Source organism: Canis lupus, chromosome 24 (genome assembly GCF_011100685.1).
Source record: "Canis lupus familiaris isolate Mischka breed German Shepherd chromosome 24, alternate assembly UU_Cfam_GSD_1.0, whole genome shotgun sequence".
NCBI lineage: Eukaryota > Metazoa > Chordata > Mammalia > Carnivora > Canidae > Canis > Canis lupus.
In genome coordinates, this window is record NC_049245.1 from 19,111,568 (window position 1) to 19,124,902 (window position 13,335).

General features: G+C 43.1%; 1 protein-coding gene across 1 annotated transcript; it reads left to right on the top strand.

Annotated features, from left to right (window-relative positions):
* Positions 1-1,211: 1,211 nt before the first annotated feature.
* On the top strand, positions 1,212-7,387 carry ZNF343 (zinc finger protein 343). Its single transcript, XM_038572983.1, is given in 4 exon segments — positions 1,212-2,889; positions 3,055-3,113; positions 7,227-7,269; positions 7,272-7,387. Coding segments are annotated over 4 exon segments (252 nt in total). The 5' UTR covers positions 1,212-2,855.
* Positions 7,388-13,335: the final 5,948 nt, after the last annotated feature.

Consider the following 13,335-nt stretch of genomic DNA (forward strand, 5'->3'; position numbering starts at 1 on the left):
ATTGATATAAATAAATGTGAATGTAAATAAAGACAGGTTTGTTTCCTGTAAATCATCAGTTTTACTAATTTTCTATGTATCCTTCCAGTATTTTGTTTTTATGAAAAGACAAAGATTAAACACACACATACATGTTTATGCCACCCCACCTTTCTTTCCTAAAGATGTCTTTGGTTAAACTGAAGTCTTTAATCAATATGTAGTAAGACTTATCCACTTCTTCCTTAATGGGTTCTGGATTTTATAGTGTTATTTTTTTTTTTCTATTTTAGAGATCTGTCTTTCCCCACAGTCCTCTATATATTCTTCTATATGTTTCTAAAATGTTTATATTTTTTTTGTTTCTAATCTTTAACTCTTAAACTGCTTGGAACTTATTTTTATGTAAGATGTGAGCTAAGAATCTCATTTCCAATCAGATAGCAGCTTGCCTCAATCCTTTATGAAAAGAGGCCATCCTTTCCTGGCTGTATTGAGATGCTGTATCTACCATACACTAAAACCCCAAATATTCATGGAGTCTATTCTCTTCCATTTACTGTCTGTTCCTGCCCTAACACCACAGTTTTATTTTTTGTGCCATTATATATTTTCCCTTTTATGATAAAATACAACACAGGAAACAAAGCCACACAAAAGGGGTATGTAGAATGAGAAGGAAGTGAACACCGAGGTCAAAAAGGAGAACTTTGTTGGTCTCCCCTTAGATGTCCCTCCATTTGTTTCATTCTGATCACAACTTCGTCCCTCCCTTCCAAAAGTAACCTTTTCCTCAGTTTCACTAAGGCCAGTCACCTAAATATGCATCTCTAAACCTTATAGATTAGCTTTTTTTTTTTATAGTTTAGCTTTTTTATCTTAAAAAACCTAATTATGATTTTTCAAAAAGACTTTATTTATTTGAGAGGGAGAGAGAGAAAGAGAGCATGAGCAGGGGAGAGAGTCAGAGGGAGAGGGAGAAGCAGGCTCCCCACTGAGCAGGGAGCCCAACCTGGGGCTTGATCCTAGGACCCCAGGATCGTGATCTGAGCTAAAGGCAGATGCTTAACAGACTGGGCCACTCAGGTGCCCCCTAATTATGATTTTTTTCAAAGTGTCTTTTATTTATTTTTTTAAAATATTTTATTTATTTATTTGAGAGAGAAAGCGAGAGAGCACCAGCAGGGAGAGGGGTGGAGGGAGAGAAGTAGACTTCCCACTGAGCAGGGAACCTGACATGGGGCTCCATCCTAGGACCCTGAGATCATGACTTGAGTTGAAACCAAGAGTTAGATGCTTAACCGACTGAGCCACTGATACCTCCAAATGATTGTATTTTTATAAGGAAATAGATTTGTCACAGTGGACTTGGCAAACAGAAAAGGACAGTGAAATGAATCTGGATGTACTGTATATAAATTGTATAACTTGCCGTGTCTGAGACGCCTGTTACAGTCAGTGCACTGCCAGAAGATCCTGTCCATGAGGGACTGTTGAGATGTGGAATTTTGTGACACATTGTGCTGACAATTTTTGTTTTCTGCAGATGTATAATATGAATTATACTTTCTGTATAGCCATAGATAGATTCTCATTCCTGAGGTCTCTTGTAATGGAGTAAGAGAGATATTTATTCACCATTGGGAAGATGAGACAGTGAAAATAAGATATTTTTTTTAAATAAGATAATTAAATTGATTTCTCTGGGAAATAACAATATCCAGATTGAAGTTGGTTTTTTACACTCATTTATATATTTTGTAAATATTTAAGTCCCTTAGATCCCATCTTTCCTATATTTTCTTATGACAATCTACATGCATGCAGAAAACCTGAAGGGTTTGCTACACTGAATGTCCGTGTACCCACCTGTGTGGATGGATAGATGTGACGACGCCAGTACAGCAAAAATGTGAACAGTTGGGTCACATGTTAACAAGGAGATTCTCAGGTAGAAATATTTTACCTTAGATTTATACACACGTATCCACACACATATATATCCAAACACTTATACACCTAATCAGTTTACTAAAAGACAACTGGAAGTTGTCCTCTCATGGTAGGTTTTCTGACATTAAACTGTCTTGTCCATTTCTGGGATAAAGTCTACTTGGTGATGATGTTTTATTATTTCTTTAAGGTACAGCTGGATTTAGTTTCCTAATGTTTTATTTAGGATTTTTGCATCTAGTTTTATAAGTAGAATTGACTACTGGTTTTCTTTCTCTCTCTCTTTTTTAAGATTTTATTTACTTATTCATGAGAGATACAGAGAGAGAGAGGCAGAGACATAGGCAAAGGGAGCAGCAGACTCCCAGTGGGGAGCCCGATGTGGGACTCGATCCCAGGACCCCCGAATCATACCCTTGAGCCAAAGCCAGACGCTCAACCATGGAGCCACCCAGGTGCCCTGGAATTGTGCATTTTGACAGATAAGGAAGAGTGGCAGGGGCCAGACTTGAGGGTATACAGGCTGGAAAGGGATGAAGAAGTGAAGTCCGAGGAAGCCCTGGAGCCTGAGGCGCCACGTCAAATGAGGAGGTATGAGAGGACAGGGCCCCTGTGGAGGAGGCCTGGGCTCCGGCCCACAGTCAAGCTCACTGCATTGTCGAATGGCATCTCCGTAGCACAGGTCCTGGCTTCATGGAAGCAGGATGGGCTTTTACAAGTCAGACACCGAGAAGTCAGCCCAGGCAGCACAGGCAGCACAAGTTGATCTGGAGATGAGGTAACTTCCACTGGCCCTTGGGCAGAATTTCACGGCAGATGCCAGGCTGACTCTGGGGCCATGATGTTGCCTGGCCCTTCTGCCCACTGAGAGCAGGGCCAGGGGATGGGTGTTGCCTCTGAAAGAGAGGGGCGACACAGAGACCATGAAGGAACGGACTCAAAATCACACAGTGGAAGGTGAGAGCTGGTGGGCCTGCAGAGGCACCGGGGCGGGGACAGCGAGCTGGGGTTTGGGGAGGATGATTCAGTGCCAGGGGCTCCTTCCTGCCCCTCCGGCCCAGAGGAGCTGCTCTGGGGGCGTCATAGGCGCCGACCCCTCAGAGCTGCTGTTTCTTCCCCCAGGTTTGCCTTCTCCAGCTACTGACGGGCTCCAAGAAAAGGAAGGCAAGCCCCAAATGCTGGTGAGTCGGGTTAGTTTTTTTTTTTTTTTTCCCCCTGAAATGCTGGCTTATTTCCCGGAGAATGAATGCATATTCTCTTTCTCTCTCTCTCTTTCTTTCTCTCTCCCTTTTTCTTTTTCTTTCTTTCTTTCTTTCTTTCTTTCTTTCTTTCTTTCTTTCTTTCTTTCTTTGTTCTTTTTTTCTTTCGTTCTTTTTCTTTCTCCCTGATTCCATTTATTTATTTATTTATTTATTCATGAGAGACAGAGAGAGAGGCAGAGACATAGGCAGAGGGAGAAGCAGGCTCCCTGCGAGAAGCCCGATGTGGGACTTGATCCTAGGATCTCGGGATCACGACCTGAGCCGAATGTTTTATTTCTTGGAAAGAGGAAAGGCATTGGCTCATGCCTGTGTGTCAGAGACTGTCTTAGTCATTTGTGTGTTTTTCTTTGTTGCAAAATATACCCAGAGTATATATTAAGAGTCCAGGAAGCGTTTCAATGTAAGTGGTATTTTTGAAAAACAGATCATTAAAATTTTAAGTGTACTTTTAAGTTTTACTCCATATCTGCCCTAAGAAAACTGCACACTGGACATCTTTTTACTTTTGTATTGCTGAATTTTAAAAAAAATTGTTATCTAAATTCTAGTTATCATACAGTGCAATATTGGTTCCAGTAGTAGAATTCAGTGATTCATCAGTTACATACAAATGCCCTGCTTAATGCCCATCACCCATTTAGCACATCCCCCACCCATTCTCCTCCATCAGTCCTTAGTCTGTTCTCTATAGTTAAAGAGTCTCTCTCTCTTTCTCTCTCTTTTTTAAAGATTTTATTTATTTATTCATGAGAGACACACACAGAGAGAAGCAGAGACACAGGCAGAGGGAGAAGCAGACTCCTCTCAGGGAGCCCAATGTGGGACTCGATTCCTGAACTCCAGGATCACACCCTGAGCCAAAAGCAGAGCTTAACCGTTGAGCAATTCAGGCATCCTGAGTCTTTCTTTTTTTAAAGATTTAATTTATATATTTATTTGAGAGAGAGAGGGGCTCCATCCCAGGACCCTGGAATCACGATCTGAGCCAAAGACAGCTGCTTAATGGACTGAGCCACCAGGTGCCCCATATAGTTAAGAATCTCTCATGGTTTGTTTCTCTCTTTTCTTTCTCCCACCCCATGTTCATCTGTTTTGTTTCATAAATTCCACATATGAGTAAAATCATACGAATCACGAGAGACCTGTTGCCTTTTCTCCAGTTTGCTCATAGGGCAAGGATCCTGAGCCAGGAGGGGCAAGCTGAGAAAAAAAACATGCTGTTTAGTGGCCCTCTTTTCAAGCAGGAGTGTTACTGAGAGCTGATCTTGTTCCTTGCTCCAGCTCCCAAGAATTGCCAAGAGGCGCCAACATCCTCCCCTGGGGGAGAGGCAGGTCTAAGAACTGAACCAGCAGTGTGCTCCCTCAGGTGACTGGCTTTATTTGGAACTAGCATAGGAGGTTGAAGTCTCAGCAGTGCTGCTGAAAACAATGGGGATTTGGGTGGTGAACAGTTAAGGGGAAGCTGCAGTTCCATGAGGCCAACAGGCTATATGCTTTCTCTTTTTCAGGAAATTAAAATACCCAGTAGAAAGGCCAGTTGCCCTAGTGATGACAGTTAAAGTACACTTGCAGTTGAGGGAGCCCAGGTAAATGTGTGATCACAAAGCACCACTGCTTAGGTTATAAGAAGTAACTTCATAGGAATCAGAGAATTAGAGTTGTAGAGTCTTTGTACTGTTCTGAGTTTCAGGAGGGATGCACATTGCGAACCTTTCATTCCTTTTATGCCTGCTTCCGTCTGTAATATCTGTGGTCAGGGGTAATATGCTATGTGTGGTCCTCAAGGGTCGCTATCACCATCAGACCCTATGCCTGGAGCGTTTGGTGTGAAAAGCATTATCATCAAATGTGTCTCCAGTATTTTCAAGTTAAATACCTATTAAATTCCTTGTTAAAAAAAAATCTAGGGGCACCTGGGTTGCTCAGTGGTTGAGCATCTGCCTTTGACTCAGGTTGTGATCCTGGGGTCCAGGATCACCAAGTCCTGAATCAGGCTCCTGCAGGGAGCCTGCTTCTCCCTCTGCCTATGTCTCTGCCTCTCTCTTCCTGTGTCTCTCGTGAATAAATAAATAAAATCTTTTTTAAAAATCTAAATTGTGAGCACTTAGTTCACAGAGTATTAAAAGTATGTGGATCACATCACTTTTTTTTTTTTGGCACTTTCACCTGCTGCCGCAAATTCTGAAGATCAGGTGTGTAAGCTAAGAAGTGTCCTCATTGTGCACCACTGCTATGGGCAGACATTGTAGATCATCAGCAGTTTTCTGAGGAAAAGAAGCACTTTAACCCGACCAGGTTAACGTTTTTGTTTGTTTTATATTTGATTGAGTTGTAATAGACATATAGCAAAGTATGCAGTTCAGAAATGTACCCAGACTCTCAGGAAGTGAACACAGCCATGTAACCAGTGCCCAGATCAAGGCGCAGAACACTGCCACTCGTGAGCATTACACTCCTGTAAGCCTTCTAATCTTCCAGACGATACTCCCCCGAGGATAGTCCTCTCCTGCCTTCTAACATCACAGATTCCTTTCCTACTTTTTGCGTTTTTTTTTTGTTGTTGTTTTTTAATGAATGTCATCACATAGTCTGTACCTTTTTGTGTTTGTTCAACATTGTACCTGGGATTCATTTATGGTAGTATTTGTGCTTCATTTTTCTTCATGGTTTGTTTTTATATGTTTTATATGTTTTTATATGCCCCCCAATAGGCAAGGTATTCTTGAAGAAGAACAAAGTTGGAAAATTGGATTATCAGCTATCAGGATCTCTCATGATGCCAGGGTCATTAAGACAGGGATATTGGTATAAGGATAGACAGGTGAGCCGGTGGAGCAGAAGAGTCCAGAAATAGGCCCATACATAGAACAGTGGCCTTACTCATAGTAAAAGGACTGCAGTGTGTGGAGGTAGACTTCAAAAGAAGTGACATAATTGGTTACTGGCCATGATGTGCACCTGTCATTTACATAGTGATTGGCGGACTGGAGAGCTGGCCTCAGAGTCTGCTTGAGGCCGTTACTTGCAGTTAATATGCCACAGTAACTGACATTTGAACCATTTTGGTCGGGGTTTGGTGTTATTTAACTAAACTATGGCAACTGAGATTTGCACAAGGAATGCCTGTACTTAAAATGGGTGAATCTTCTAAAGCAGTGAATTTTAAATTATACCTTGATAAAGTGTCAGGTTTTAAAAGAAGATTAAATTATCTGTAAATGCCCCTTCCCTTGAACATTACTGCCATTCCCCTGCCAACTGTTTTGCACACGTGACATTCTTCGCTATGTGACAAGTGAAGCATTAGGGGCTTTATTTTTAGCATTAGGGCAGGGAAGAGAGATTTTATTTTTTTAAATGATTTTTTATTTATTCATTCATGAGAGATACACAGAGAGGCAGAGACACAGGTAGAGAGAGAAACAGGCTCCTCACATGGAACCCGATGTGGGACTCGATCCCAGGACAGGGATTACACCCTGAGCCAAACGCAGATGTTCAACCGCTGAGCCACCCAGGTGTCCCTACAAAGACAGATTTTAGTAACCTGCCTCTCTTACAGATGCACATCACTGACCCCATCTTTTCTTTGCAGTTGAAGATTGTTCCATTTTTTTCCTCTAACTCTTCACCGTCCCCTGATGCCCAGCACAAGCCCCCATGTACCTGTGCTCTCCTTCTCCAGCCCATCCTCTCCTCTTCCATCTCAGAGTTTAAAATAAATAAAATGAATCCTCAAGGTCACTTTCCTGAGCATTGCTTGGGGCTTGCAGATTGATTCGCAGATCTTTTTGCCAGCGAAATCCCAAGGGCCAGGAATGTGTTTTTATGTGTCAGCTGTGTGCCCCTTAGATTTTAACACAAAGCCTGTAGGGGCCCAAAGAACTTGATACAGAGAACTGTGTACTCTGAAAAGAACTAGGTCAACTTCTCACATATCCAGGCTCTCCAGGGCCATCAGAAAGGATCGACTCCTCACACTGGGAAAATGGATGGTGGTTTGCTGTCTATTAACCTACTGCTTGTTTTTAGGTACCGGTTACACTCCGGGATGTGGCTGTGGTCTTCACGGATGCAAATGGAAGGGACTAAGCTCTGAACAGAGGAACCTCTACAAAGAAGTGTTGCTAGAGAATTATAGGAATCTGCTCTCGTTGGGTAAGGATGTGTTCTTTCCTTCATTAATTCAGTAGAGATGTATTGGCTATATACTTGTGCCAGAAAACATTTTAGACACTTAGAACACATTAGTAATAAAATAGTAACCCCTGTCCATTAGGGCTTACTTTCTAGTACGTGGTGACAGACGACAAACCAAAAGCTTTAGATGCAGGGATCTCATAACACGGTATGTTAGAAAGTGATAAACGCTACAGAGTATAACATCAGGATAGAATAGAGCAGGATAAGGGAGTATTGAGTGTGAGAGGTGCCTGACTAAAATTTTCAACTGGGGATTTGAAATCAATGAGGAGGGACCATGTGACCAAAGATAGAATGTGCTAAGGGAGTTGGAACTCTGGGTGTCTGGGTTAAGAGCATTTCTGGTGCAGGGACTTGTTGTGCTAAAATGTTCCAGAAGGGATGTACCTGTTGGGCATAAAGAACTGTAAGGTGGCCAGTGAGGTGGGAGAGAGGGGGACAGTTGGCAACGGAGAGAGTAGTGAACATGTCTTCTGCTGCAAAAGGCACAGGTACATGTCAGAGTTTGTATGGCTTTTGGGTTTCGTAAGTCATATTTTTTTTTCATTTACTTAAAAAAACTTACATTGGTTGTTTAAACCTGGATTGGTAAACACTTTCAATTAGGACATTACTCTGGATCAAGAGGTGGCCAGCTTTTTCTGTAAAGGGCCACATAAATTTAGGCTTGTAGGCTATATGGTCTCTCTGTAACTGCTCCGGGGTTGGCCCTTGGAGAGTAAAATTGCCACAGACAACATGTAAGCGAATGAGTGGGGGCTATGTTCCGATAAGACTTGATTTGTGAACCCTGAATTTTGAATTCCATATAATTGTTATGTATCGTGAAATATGATTATTCTTTTGACTCTTTTTCCCAACTATTTAAAAATTCTTGGTTGTGGACTATACAGAAGGAGACAGCCAGGTTTAGCTTGTGAGTTGAGTTGTCCCACTGCTTGTTCTAGCTTAGTGCTGCCCAGTAGAAATATATGAGTCAGGTGGGCTATTTTAAATTCCTTAGTAACTGCATTCTAAAAAGTAAAAACAAATGAGTGAAATTAATTTTAATAACATTTTCTTTAACCCAGTATATAAAAAATCTTACCATTTTAACATGTAATCAATATAGAAAAGTTAGATTTTTTTGTTACTAAACCTTCAAACTCTGGTGTGTATTTTCCAGTGAGAGCACATCTTAATTCAGACTAGCCACCTTTCAAGTGCTCAGTAAACCCGTGTGACTCATGGCTACCACATTAGATCATGCCGTTCTAGATATTTTATCTAGATAAAACATGTAGAGAGGAGTCACATTTTTGGAGACACAAACTAGTTTCAGGCAGAAATTTCTTCAGCAGTTTCCTTCAAATGGCATAGCTATTTCCCCGATATGAATTAATCACATTTTCTTCCATTTCCATCTTGTCCCTTGTGTTTTGATCTGATCCATCAATTTTGGGTTCATCCATTTTGGTCTGGTTCTGTGGATTTTGATTTAGCCTTAGCTGGTCAGCCTAACTAGATTTTGTTTTTATTTTTAGTTTTCTCTTGTCCTATTATTCTCTTCTTCTCTGTTAGTACGTTTAATAGGTTCAAAGGAAAATGTTAAAATGACCTAGTTCATATTATTCTTGATACTGGAAGCCTTGATTCCTTTATTTTGCTCAACACATAATATTCTACAGTTCTCCGGTCTCTCATGGGCTCTTTTGGGCTTTTCTCTTATTTCTTTCTCTTTTCTTAGGCTGATCCAGAGGACTAGTGTCACATACTTTTTTGTTGTTGTTGTTTTTCTGTGTCTCTATTCATATCCTTAAGGAATTTGTGAACTTTAATGATTTTGCCCATCACATATTACGATAAACCCATTTTCTCTGTCACTTGTGCTTTACCTTTATATTTCTATTAGGTTATAAGACAGCACAAGTTTATTCTTAGACTTGTCAAAAATTGAGATCATAGTGTTTTTCTTCCAAAATAAGCTTTTCTTTTTTTCTCTAATTCTTTACATACTCATGTTATGATGTCTCTTCTTCTCTACAGCTAGAAATAAGTGGGCCAATTTCCACTGAAATAATCTTTAAAGCTTTCCTAGAGGGAATTTTTGAGTTAGCTTAGACTAGATAATTCTGTGATAACAAACCCCCTCAAACTTTGGTGGCTTGTCATAGCAAATGTTCCTTTCTCACTTATATTGCCTTTTGTCTAAGTTCAGATGTAGTTCAGCTCTGTTGGTTCTGGAATTCAGACAAAAAGAACAGACTCATCTGAGTCCTGAGGTTGTTAAGAAAGAGGGGAAAGGAGCAATGATGGGATCACATAGTGCATCTTTTCTTTATTTTAAAGATTTTATTTATTTATTTGAGAGAGAGATTGAATGAGCACAAGCCAGGGGACAGGCAGGGGGAGAGGAAGAGGGAGAAGCAGGCTCCCTGTTGAGTTCAGAGCCTGATGCAGGGCTTGATCCCACTACCCTGAGATCATGACCTGAGCTGAAGTCAGCCAGTTAGCCAACTTAGCCACCCAGGCACCCACATAGTACCTCTTAAAACTTGTTTGGAAGTGGCACTAGCTATTCAGTCATCATTGGCCAAAGCAAATCCCATAGCTAAGTCTGATGTGCTTGTGATGGGATTGGTTTGGACATAAGGTGCTGGAATCCTGAAATCATGGGCCATGTTTTTCTTGTCTAATACTGAATCTACAGAGCTTAATAGAGAACCTAGCACTTAGAAACTTCTAGTAAGTATTTGTGTGGGATGGGAAACCTGAAATTCAGATTTATTTCTTTTTTTAAAATATTTTATTTATTTATTTATTTATTTATTTGAGAGTGAGTCAGCATGAGAGAGAGCAGAGAGCACAATTGGAGAAGGTGGGGAGAGGGGCAGAGGGAGAGGCAGACTCCCCACTGAGCAGGGAGCCTAACATCCCAGGATCCTGAGATCATGACCTAAGCCAAAGGTGGATGCTTAATGGATTGAGCACTCAGGTACCCCCACAATTTGTTTCATATATAATCTCTGTAACCACTGATTCATACACCGTTTCCTACATTTGGAAGCTCTTCAGACCAAGTGACTTTTTACGTGGATCAGTCTTGTTTTGTAATAAGAAAAGTCATGGAGGTGATTTCATATAGGTCACAGAGACGGTTAGGCCCAAGTAGAACTGAGTAATGGACAGTTACGTGTTGATGTCAGTATCGATGGCTTAGATTATTTAGTAGAAAGGGAAGGTGAAGGTAACTGAAGCTGTTTACAGCATACAGTGCTTACTTGAAAGGTTCCTGTCTCACGTGTTTTGTTATGGATTTTGTGGAGTGCAATAGAAAATGGAATGTGCAGAAATGAATATAAAGGAAATATTGGTGAGGAACAAATTGTGTTGTATATGTATTATTAATTACAGATGTGGCATAAGACGCTCTGTCCTAGGACAAGACAGAGCTGCCCGGCGGCCCTATGTAGGGCTTCTCTAACTGAAAACTCTCTCTCTCTCCAGCACAACCAAAGCCAGAAATCTACCCAGAATTTGCCTCCTGCCTTTTGGCCTTCTCCTGTCAGCAATTCCTAAGCCAACATGTGCACTAGATCTTTCTGGGCTTATATGTAGAGAATCAGTTCAATCCAGCAGACTCTGTTCCCTGGCATCAGGAGCAGCAGTATCTTGCTCAGAACTGCTGGAGTGGAAATACAGAAGGTCAACAGAGGGAAGGTGGCTCCCAACCCTTGTGTGCGAGGACAGAGGAGACAGAGACCTTAGGTGTATTCCCTAGCCTGCCCCTGGGACAGTCAGCAAGAACTAGAGAAGGCATAATGGTGGTAGAAATAGAGCCCACCTCAGCTCAAAGGTGAAACCTTGTCCAAACAGACTGAGGAGCGGAAGAAGCCTCAAAATCTGGAGCAGTCAGCAGTATGGACTGTGAACCAGATTGTAGCCTGAAATCATACTTAATTACAAGGTAGAGGACCCACTTATAAGGGAAACCCTATGATTGCAGGAAGTATGGGCGAGGCTTTAAAGTTAAGTTGACCCACATCAGATGCCATTGGATACACTCAATGGAGAAGCCTTATATGTGCGGTGAGTGTGGCCGAGGCTTCAGTGAGAAGTCATCCTTCATCAGACATCAGAGGACACATTCAGGGAAGAAACCCTATGTGTTCCTGGAATGTGGACAAGGTTTTAGTGATAAGTCAACCCTCAGAAAACCCCAGAGGATGCAGTCAGGGGAGAAGTCTTGTTTGTGGGGAGTGTGACCAAGGCTTTTGTAGTATGCCAGGTCTCAGCATACACGACTGGACACACTTGGGAGAGAAGCCTTCCTCGTGCAGTGAGTGTGGCCAAGGCTTTAGCCAAAAATGACTCTTCCTCATTCACCAGAAGATGTACTCAGGCGAGAAGCATGATATTTTCAGGGAGTGTGGGCGAGGCTTTAGCTGTAAATCAAATCTTATCAGAACCCAGGGGATGCAGTAAGGTGAGAAGCCTTCTTTGGGCAGGGATCTTGGGCAAGACTTTGGCAATCTATCAGACTGGGACCCAAGTGCCAGGTGAGCAGTAGTCCCTATCTGTGCATGGAGTGTGAGAAGAGCTTCAGAGACATGCTGGTCCTCACCAGGCTTCAGGAACATTCAGGAGAGGAGCCTATCTGTGCGGAATGTGGGCCACTTGGTAGCCCCAAGTCAAGCCTCACCACCCGGGAAGGATGCACTTAGGTGGGAAGTGTGTGCAGGGGCTGCAGGGGAGGCTTTAGCAGTAAATCCACATTCACCCAACATCCTGTGGCCATCCTGGGAAGCAGTGTCATGTGTTCAGGGAGTGCTGGTAGACCTCAGCAAAAGAAGAGGCAGGCAGACAGACAGGATAAGGTGGTGTGCTCAGGGAGGAGCTGTGTGCTTATAGGGAGTGGAGACGAGACTTGGTCAGCCTTTGTCACATAGGGTAAGGATAATCTGTATGTGGACACCCTGGGGAGCTCTGCCCAGATAACCTCTTCGGGCCAGCACCCCTGCCGCTCCACATTACTGTTCCTGGGGCTGCGCAGAGGAGTTCCTTGCTGGGACTTGCTTGAAGCCACAGGGAACTGCGCCCTCCCCACTGGTAGCTCTGGCTTGTGGCCAGTTGATATGGGGAGACAACACCTCCATGCCTGACTCAGCTGGGACACCTCCACAGGGTCACCCGAGATCCAGAGGTCCCCATCAAACAGAATGACTTCTTGGCCACACATTGCAGGTCTGCTTCTGCCCTCATTCTCTGAGAAACCACTCAACCCTCCATTTTGTTGTCTCTCTGGGGAATCCATCCTGAGACACCTTAAGTGTGCAGGGAGTGTGAACAGGACTTTGGCCAGAAGTTGCCCCTCAACAAAGCCCAGAGTATACAGAACAGAAGCTCTGCATGTACGGGGAGGATAGGCCAGGGCTTAGGAAAGGCACACCTCAGTATCCATCAGGAAATAGCTTTCTTGGGAGAAGCTTTCCAAGGGCCAGGAGGGAGGCTGGGAGCAGGATGTGAAACCTCATCTTGTATCAGAGGACATGCTCAGGGAGGGCCCGTGGGTGGAGTTTTAGCCTGCTGTCTCTCTCTCTCTCTCTCTCTCTCTCTCTAAGATTTTATTTATTTACTCATGAGAGACACACGGAGAGAGGCAGAGACACAGGCAGAGGGAGAAGCAGGCTCCCCGTGGGGAACCTGATGTGGGACTTGATCCCAGGACCCCAGGATCACAACCTGAGCCAAAGGCAGATGCTCAACCACTGAGCCACCCAGGTGCCCCCAGCCTGCTGTCTCTTCGTGACAGACTTCAGGGGACAGAGGACTTGCCGGCTGTAGACCACTACCTCATTCACCTCTGAGGGGCTTTCAGAAGTCTTGAGGAGAGGGAAGATGGGTTTTCCCATTTGTGCAGAATGTGGGCCACTCAGTAGCCCTAAGTCAAGCCTCACTG